Source organism: Oncorhynchus tshawytscha, linkage group LG13, assembly GCF_018296145.1.
Source record: "Oncorhynchus tshawytscha isolate Ot180627B linkage group LG13, Otsh_v2.0, whole genome shotgun sequence".
NCBI lineage: Eukaryota > Metazoa > Chordata > Actinopteri > Salmoniformes > Salmonidae > Oncorhynchus > Oncorhynchus tshawytscha.
Window position 1 is genome coordinate 25,413,258 of NC_056441.1, and position 9,491 is coordinate 25,422,748.

The 9,491-nt window shown below is 44.9% G+C and overlaps 1 protein-coding gene across 3 annotated transcripts; it reads right to left on the bottom strand.

The window, feature by feature from the left end:
- Positions 1-1,384: 1,384 nt before the first annotated feature.
- oxsm (3-oxoacyl-ACP synthase, mitochondrial) lies at positions 1,385-8,439 on the bottom strand. 3 transcript variants are annotated; one of them, XM_024441316.2, is made up of 6 exons: positions 8,288-8,439; positions 4,987-5,082; positions 4,102-4,677; positions 3,714-3,946; positions 3,308-3,535; positions 1,385-3,059 (listed from the first exon to the last, which is right to left on the bottom strand). In XM_024441316.2, exons 3-6 carry the CDS (start codon positions 4,636-4,638, stop codon positions 2,657-2,659), a joined length of 1,401 nt encoding a protein of 466 aa, XP_024297084.1. In that variant the 5' UTR covers positions 4,639-4,677; positions 4,987-5,082; positions 8,288-8,439; the 3' UTR covers positions 1,385-2,656. The 3 variants fall into 3 exon arrangements, with proteins under 3 accessions (XP_024297084.1, XP_024297085.1, XP_024297083.1); XM_024441317.2 differs by having other exon boundaries at positions 4,987-5,069; positions 8,288-8,437; XM_024441315.2 differs by having other exon boundaries at positions 4,987-5,181; positions 8,288-8,437.
- Between the last annotated feature and the right edge of the window lie 1,052 nt (positions 8,440-9,491).

Genomic DNA, 9,491 nt, shown 5'->3' on the forward strand with positions numbered 1-9,491 from the left:
TTCTTACTGTGTTTTGTCTGATAGCCTGCATTATGTCCACTTTCCACTAATCTCGTTCCAAGATACTGCCGCCCAAATTCATTATGTAGCAATAGCCAGGGCAGGGGGTTAACTTCCACAAATAACGTTGAGAACAGCACTTGCTGCTGGGTTAGATCAGTTTTAAAAGTAAAAAACGAAACTCTAAAAAGGTTCAAGGGATATCCTTCCTTCGAACTAGAAAAAAGCTTCCCATCTCATGTATCCATATAAAATTATTTCTAATTAAAAAGCAAATTAATAATTGATTTATTCATTAGTGGAAGATGACATCCTAAGAGTTAATAAAACATCCTCTCTAAAAATGGCCTTGAGAAAGAGACATCCCCCTGTAATTCATCATGCTAATTATTTTCACATATTGCATCTGCTATTCACTTCAGTTATGACTCGTGAGTTCATACACTGAAGAGTGTTTTGTACGTTTCCAATAAATTGATAGAAAGCCTGTATTTGTTCATATTAACTGATGTTCTTACCAGTCAATATTTACAGTGGAATACACTACTAGTACTTCATATGTAGTCTACCTCTCTATTGCCACTTTCAAAACAACTGGGAACTCAGCAAAAAAAAACTAGCACTGACTGGGAAAAATTGATTTGATCGTTCATCCAACTCGGAATTCAGACGTCATGTTTGACCTCGTATTTTTCAGTTCCCAGTTGTTTTGAACGTGGCAAAAAGGACTGTCTTCGTCTGCTTCTATTCTTCAAGTAAATCACACTTATAGTAGCTTTCCCTCAGACTGAGCAACCCCCATCCAGTGAGCCAGAGGGAATATTAAGAGGATAAGAGATCCCCCCCCAAATCACCCTTCATACACAATCATTTCACGTCAGCAATCTTTTCACATCCCCTCAGGTCGGCAATCATTTCACGTCCCCCCAGGTCAGCAATCTTTTCAGGTCAGGTCGGCAAACATTTCACGTCCCCCCCAGGTTGGTAATCATTTCACGTCCCCCAGGTCAAACATTTCACATCCCCCTCAGGTTGGTAATCATTTCACGTCCCCCCAGGTCGGCAAACATTTCACATCCCCCAGGTCGGCAAACATTTCACGTCCCCCAGGTCGGCAAACATTTCACGTCCCCCCAGGTCGGCAAACATTTCACGTCCCCCTCAGGTTGGTAATCATTTCACATCCCCCCAGGTTGGTAATCATTTCACGTCCCCCCAGGTCGGCAAACATTTCACGTCCCCCAGGTCGGTAATCATTTCACGTCCCCCCAGGTCGGCAATCATTTCACGTCCCCTCAGGTCGGTAATCATTTCACGTCCCCCTCAGGTCGGCAATCATTTCACGTCCCCCTCAGGTCGGCAATCATTTCACATCCCCCTCAGGTTGGTTCAAGAACTCCGTTTTTATTTTTCACAGAAGAGCATCTGGCACTGTGTATTGCTTTTACACATTGGAATGGAGAAGAGGAGTAACAAAATGTGAAAGCTTATCCCCCCATGTTTTACCCATTACCTCTCTGTCTCCCTTGAGATAATGTATGCATCCTAAATGGCAACCTATTCCCTATATAGAGCACACACATATAAGCCCTGGTCAAAAGTAGGGTGCTCAGAGAAATAGTGTGCCATTTGGGACATAGATAAGGCCAGATGTCCTTCCCCTCGATCACATCACTCCAGTCCTCTCTTGTCTGCGGTATTGATGACATATTGTTCACACAAAGCCCAAAACATTGAAGGCCATTTTACCTGACAATTTCTCTTGAGAATCTCCATTGAAAGCTCTTTTTAGTCCAGGACAAGGCTTTTTAATCTGTTTCCCGGAAACCGGCCACCACAGTATCTAGAATATATTTTACAGGGCTGAATGGATGAACCCCTTACCTACCAGGAAATACACAAAATGCCCTAATTGGATGCATTGCTGATTTTACAAGCGAAACTAAAGTACTTTCAGAAAGAGAGAAGATTATTGGAAACGTTAGAGCATCACTCCTCCAATAAACAGTGCTAAATCGGGCTGTAGAATTACACCAGAGGCTCTTTAGTTACTGTATCCGCAATTACATTTTGCTCAGCCTGGGGTAACCCGGGAGTACCCCCTCATGTGCAATATACCAGTAGGCCTATGTTCCTATGCGTCTTCCCAAGTATCCCCTGGTTTATCCGTACCCCAGGTTGAGAACCTCTGAATTCCACCAATAAAAACCCTGTTTTAGAGGACAGAAAGTACAAACCAAGGCTTTTGAGACCCAAATGAGTGACTGATGTTTATGCTCATGGTGGAGCTTGAGAAATTACACTTTATGACCAACCAGCACAGCCTTCTATTACAATAAAGGCCAAGGGGCTAGAGCTGAACCGTCTGTATAAAAGGTAATAACCCATAGCCTCTCCAGTGTAGCCTCCATGTGAGACAGTGCCACCTGCTGGTGATAAATAAACACACTACTGTATTCAAGTACACACAGCATATCTGTATTTGAATGATGAAAATGGAAACTTCAATCAGAATTGTATGATCGATGTTTACATTACATGTCCCAATATAATATTGAGAACATTTTGAAACTGAAATACTAGGTATCTATAAAGAATCTGTTGTGAAATCAATATAAAAAAAAACAGTAAGAAGTGAATCCTTCAGACAAGCTTTTCAGACACTGGCGAGACACAGTGACGCGTTAGTCCCCCCAAACCCAAAAGAGTTTGTGAGAGCTACCCGCCTGCCCTCTGTCTTCCACTGCTGTGCTGTGCAGGGCACATAGTTCAGGTCAAACTCTGGCTCGGTGCGGTCCAGGTTGAGGGTGGGTGGCAAAGTGCTGTGGTAACAGGCCAGGGCAGTGAAGGCTGCCTCCAGGGCCCCGGCAGCCCCCAGGAGATGCCCCGTGGCCCCTTTAGTGGAGGAGACAGCCAGGGCGGCGGCGTGCTGCTGGAACAGTCTCTTGATGGCGGCATTCTCTGCAGCGTCACCTAGTGGTGTAGAGGTGGCGTGTGCGTTCACGTACGTCACATGGGCTGGTTCCACACCGGCGTCTCGGAGTGCTGCAGACATGCACCTGGAAGAGATCAGGAGGGGAATGAAAATGGACTGTAAAAATGTCATGACTTCAAATATGTTCACCATTTCATTTAAAAAAGTCAGAACCATTTTGAAACAGGCTAAAAGAAAATTACAAATATTTATCTCATGGTCAAGCTGATAGATAATGGTACAACCTACAGTACATCAATGGTTCCTTAACTCCTAACACAAATAGTAAGCACCTGGTGAAAGAGTGCTATAAACCCCATCCATGACTACTACCTGAAGGCTCCGTCTCCATCAGCAGTGGGGGCTGTGATGTGGCTGGCGTCCCCTGACAGGCCGTACCCCAGCACCTCAGCATACACCCTGGCCCCCCTCCCCGCAGCATGCTCCCACTCCTCCAGGAGCACCACCGCAGACCCTTCACCCATCACAAACCCATCCCTCTCTGGGTGGAAGGGCCGCGATGCCAGCCTGGGCTGGTCGTTCCAGTGGGTACTCAGAGCCCTTCAAGTAAAAGTTCAAGTTGAATTACACTCGCATAGTAGTCAATACAAACTGAAATCCATGAACATACAAATAGCATAGAATTGATCAAAGGACAGACTAGATCTATACTAACAACAACAACAATAACAATAACACGAACAAACAACAAAAATATCCTGGGATCGTCAAGCCTGACCTCGCCCTGGCAAACCCCGCGATTGACAAAGGTCCCACGCAGGCTTCTGTCCCACCCGCTACCATGGCGACGGCGTCTCCGTGGGCGATGAACCTGGCTGCATCACCGAGGGCATGGGCTCCAGTGGTGCAGGCGGTGGAAACGGCGTGGTTGGGACCTTTCAGTTTGTGCTTGATGCTGATGTGACCGGCAGCCATGTTGACCAGGATACGAGGCACAAAGAAGGGGCTGACCTTGAATAAAAATACAATACAACTTTTATTAAACCTATCTTGTTCTCAACCCTGCTCTGCAAATAGGACACACTCCTAACTACCAACCCTGCCACACACACACATCTGAGAGATTGGAAGCACCACAGCACACTTCAGCGGACCCCATAACTGACCTTACTGTAACCTTTCGCCTGGAAGATGGCCGACGTCTTGGCGATCTCGTCCAGAGAAACCATGCCCATCCCCACCGCCACCCCTGTGGTCAGCTGCTCCTCAGGGCTGCTGGGATACCACCCAGAATCCTCCAGTGCCAGTTGGGCGGCACCGAGAGCCATGACAGTGGCTGGTGACATACTGTTGATCTCCCCACGCGTGGCAAATCTCTCATCCTTGAACTGGCCCTCTGCATCCCCTCGGGGCACCAGGGCTGCCACTTTACAGGGGACTGTCTTATACATCTCAGAGTCAAGGGCGACGATCCCACTGGCACCACTAATCAGCTGGTTCCAAGGTAGAGTCGTCCCTGTGCCGAGAGGAGAAACAAGTCCTATTCCAGTGATTGCTACTCTCCTCCTGGACGGATTCTTTCCACAGGTGTAGTGTCTCAGATTGGGGATCGTTGAACAAACACAAGTGCTCTTGTTGAGAAGTGTTCTGGTTGTGTGCTGTGAAGCCAAATATAACGGCAGCTTTGGCCAACACGATGACATGCTGTTGTTTTATTTCTCTGCTATCTCCCACAGTGGATCCTGTGGTGTAGAGAAAAACAATAAACAGTTTAGCAGCATAACTCATTCTTGAACCATACATCCCACCAATCATGTCAATACAGAATGGTATGTACGTAGTACAAATGCTTTTATGAACTGGATGGTTCGAGCCCTGAATGCTGATTAGCTGACAAGATGGCGCCAGAGGAGAGGGCTGCCAGCTTATCGGCTCTTAACCAACCATGCTATTCTGTTTGTTTTTTCGCGTTGTTCGTCACTTGTTTTGTACATAATGTTGCTGCTTATAACCGAAAAGAGCTTCTGGACATCAGAACTGGGATTACTCACCTCAAATTGGACGAGGAGTTCTTCTTCAATGAGTCGGACGCGAGGGATATACTACGGATACCCGACCAGATCCCTGTGATTCGCTGAAAAAAGAAACTTAGGTTTTGCGGAAAGAGATCAGGATGCCTTGTGAGGATCAGGTGATGAGTGGCTAACCTGCCCTTGCCTTCCGTTCTTCTAGCTAATGTTCAATTGCTATAAAATAAATGGGATCAACTGAAAGCACATATACCCTACAAACGGGACATTAATAACTGTAATATCTTATATTTTACAGAGTCGTGGTTGAACGACGACATTAAGAACATACAGCTGGCGGGTTATAGACTATCAGCAGGACAGAACAGCAGCCTCCACGGCGGTAGGCCTATGCATATTTGTAAACAATAGCTAGTGCACAATATCTAAGGAAGTCTCAAGGTTTTGATCACCTGAGGTAGAGTATTTCATGATAAGCTGTAGACCACACTATCTACCTAGAGTTTTCATCTGTATGTTTCGTAGCTGTCTACATACCACCACAGACCAAGGCTGGCACTAAAACCGCACTCAATGAGCTGAATTCCACCATAAGCAAACAGGAAACCGCTCATTCAGGGGCAGCGCTCATAGTGGCCGGGGATTTTAATGCAGGGAAACTTAAATCTGTTTTACCAAATTTATATCAGCATGTTAAATGTGCAACCAGAGGGGAAAAAAAGTCCACACACAGAGACACGTACAAAGCTCTCCCTTACCCTCCATTTGGCAAATCTGACCATAATTCTATCCTCCTGATTCCTGCTTACAAGCAAAAATGAAAGCAGGAAGCACCAGTGACCTAGTCTATAAAAAAAGTGGTCAGATGAAGCAGATTCTAAACTACAGGAGTGTTTTGCTAGCACAGACATGTTCCGGGATTCTTCCGATGGCATTGAGCAGTACATCACATCATTCACTGGCTACATCAATAAGTGCATTGAGGACGTCATCCCCACAGAGACTGTATGTACATACCCCAACCAGATGCCATGGATACAGGCAACATCCTCACTGAGCTAAAGGGTAGAGCTGCCACTTTCAAGGAGCAGGACTCTTAACCCGGAAGCTAATAAGAAATCCATCTATGCCCTCCGATGAATCATCAAACAGGCAAAGCATCGATACAGGATTAAGATTGAATCCTGCTACACTGGCTCTGACGCTCATCGAATGTTGTAGGGCTTAAAATATTACGGACTACAAAGGGAAACCCAGAAGCGAGCTGCCCAGTGACACAAGCCTACCAGACGAGCTAAATGGTTTTTATGCTCACTTCGAGGCATGCAACACTGAAGCATGCACGAGAGCACCAGCTGTTCTGGAACTGTGTGATAACGCTCTCGGTAGCTGATGTGAACAAAACCTTTAAACAGGTCAACATTCACAAAGCCACTGGGCCAGATGGATTACCAGGGCGTATACTCAAAGCATGCACGGACCAACTGGCAAGTGTCATAACTCACATTTTCAACTTCTCCCTGACCGAGTCTTTAATACCTACACATTTCAAGCAGACCACCATAGTCCCTGTATCCAAGGAAGCAAAGGTAACCTGCGTAAAAGATTACCACCCCATGGAACTCACTTCGGTAGCCATGAAGTGCTTTGAAAGGCTGGTCATGGCTCACATCAACAGCATCCTCCCGGACACCCTAGACCCACTCCAATTCTCATACCCCCCCAACAGATCCAGAGATGACACAATCTCAATCGCATTCCACACTGCCCTTTCTCACCTGGACAAAAGGAACACTTATGTGAGAATGCTGTTCATTGACTACAGCTCAGCGTTCAACACCATAGTGCCACGAAGATCATCATTAAGCTAAGGACTCTGGGACTGAACACCTCCCTCTGCAACTGGATCCTGGACTTCCTGACGGGCCATCCACAGGTGTTAAGAGTAGGCAACAACATGTCTGCCACACTGATCCTTAACACTGGGGCCCCTCAGGGGTGTGTACTTAGTCCCCTCATGTATTCCCTGTTCACCCATGACTGCGTGGCCGAACACGACTCCAACACCATCATTAAGTTTGCTGACGACGCAACAGTGGTAGGCCTGACCACAGACGAGAAGGCATATTATTAGGGAGGTGGTCAGAGAATTGGCAGTGTGGTGCCAGGACAGCAACCTCTCCCTCAATGTGAGAAAAACAAAGGAGCTGATCATGGACTACAGGAAAAAGGCGGTCCGAACAGGCCCCCATTAACATTGACGGGGCTGCACTGGAGCGGGTCGAGAGTCTCAAGTTCTTTGGTGTCCACATCACCAACGTACTATCATGGTTCAAACATACCAAGACAGTCGTGAAGAGGCCACGACAAAACCTTTTCCCCCCTCAGGAGACTGAAAAGATTTGGCATAGGTCCCAAGATCCTCAAAAGGTTCCACAGCTGCACCACCGCCTGGTATGGCAACTGCTTGGCATCTGACCGTAAGGCGCTACAGATGGTAGTGCAAACAGCCCAGTACTTCACTGGGGCCAAGCTTCCTGCTATCCAGGACCTCTATACCAGGCGGTATCTGAGGAAAGCCCATAACATTGTCAGAGACTCCAGTCACCCAAGTTATAGACTGTTCTCTCTGCTACCGCATGGCAAGAGGTACCGGAGGGCCAGGTCTAGGATCAAAAGGCTCCTCAACAACTTCTATCCCCAAGCCATAAGACTGCTGAACAACTAATACAATCGCCACCTGACAATTTACATTGACCGCCCCACCTCCCTCTTGTACACTGCTACTACTCGCTGTTTATTATGTATGCAGTCACTTCACCCCCACCTACATGTACAAATGAGCTCAACTAACCTGTACTCCCGCACACCGACTCGGTACCGGTTCCCCCTGTGTATAGCCTCGTTATTGTTATTCTTATTGTGTTATTTTATTATAAATGTTTTATTTTAGTCTACTTGGTAAATATTTTCTTAACTCTTCTTGAACCGCACTGTTGGTTAAGGGCTTGTATGTAAGCATTTCACGGTGAAGTCTACACTTGTATTCGGCGCATGTGACAAATAGTTTGATTTGATTTGGTTGCACTAATTGCACTGTTTTGTCCACATAACCTGGTTCAAGCATTAACGACAATACCCAGGAAGAAGACACAGTGACGCTGAAACGTTGGGGGTTAACCCAATAAATTACTGGGAGTTGATGCATAGTGTGCGACTCTTGTTTTTATAACTGATTCCTCACCACATGACAACAAACTCCAAGCGTCCAATTTGTCTAACTATGAAATAAACCTCCTTGAATCATCTATTTGCCACTTACCTTGTGAACGCTATGATAGATAGCTCAAGTGTTTACGAATATAGTCATTATACCTCTGAAATCCTCTGCAAATAAAAAACAAGTCTCGTTCACACGCTCACAAAATCCATGCAACTAACGAACTGAGTTCACTTCAGGGGGATACTATGCAATTGCCTGCTCATTTCTCATTTCGCAGAGAAATGTAGATTACATTTTTTCCATAACAGAATATTATCAATGTATACATAGATTCAAGGAAATAGTGCATTTTATTAAATATCATTAGCTGATTTTGCAGTAAATTAGATTATTGAATAGTTATGATTTGTTCAGGCATTGCAAAGGCATCTTGATTGGCGGTTGCTGTTGTTCAGGGTTGCCAGGTTCCGCTGATATTTGTAGCCCAATGACTAGTCAAAACCCGCCCATAAGGCCTGAAAACTAGGCCCCTTTTCCAATAACTTAGTCGAACGAGTTAAGAAGGAATATCGTCTTCCCTTCTAACGACCTAAGAAGCAACATTTGGTTTGCCATCTTAATAATTAGTATTGCTAGATAATGGAACTAATAAAGGAATTTGAATATATCGCAATAGAAAAGATAAATCAGCTTTATTAAACTTTTAAAAACGAATGTTAGGCTATTTTCTGGTAATTGTGCTGTTATGATAAGACTACAAACCGTTATAAATGGCCTATTTGCGAGATTGACATGTCGTTTCATTTCATTGTAGCGTCAAACCCAAGAAGACTCCAGGCTGTAATCGCTTCCAAAGATGCTTCAACAAAGTACCGAGTAAAGGGTCTGAATACTTATGTAAATGTAATATTTCAATTTGTTATTTTTAATAAATTTGCAAAAATGTCTAAAAAACTGTTTTTACTTTGTCATGATTGGGTATTGTGTATTGAGGAAAAAAATATTTAATACAGTTTAGAATAAGGCTGTAACATAACAATTTGGAAAAAGTCAAGGGGTCTGAATACTTTCCGAATGCACTGTATGTGAAAACATGTATAATGCTTCACTTGTTATGAGCATATACCTTATGAAATGTGTGTAGAGACCTCTCACCTGGTACGTTAGATTGTAAACATACAAGAACTGTCATTCAAGAGGCATGTTAAATGTATTTTTTTAACTGGATTTGTTTTGCTTAATGGCCCTGAATTTGCCAGTCAGCTCAAGAGACGGGGGACAGGACCAGGGACTGCCCCATTAA

Bases quoted from the DNA above. Each gene is read 5' to 3' on its own strand.
- oxsm (XM_024441316.2), bottom strand. From the start codon at position 4,638: ATGTCATCGTGTTGGCCAAAGCTGCCGTTATATTTGGCTTCACAGCAC. The intron at 3,947-4,101 runs GTCAGTTATGGG...TTTTTATTCAAG, and splicing joins AGGCGAAAGGTTACAGTAAG to GTCAGCCCCTTCTTTGTGCC. The intron at 3,060-3,307 runs GTAGTAGTCATG...GATCTCTTCCAG, and splicing joins GATGGAGACGGAGCCTTCAG to GTGCATGTCTGCAGCACTCC.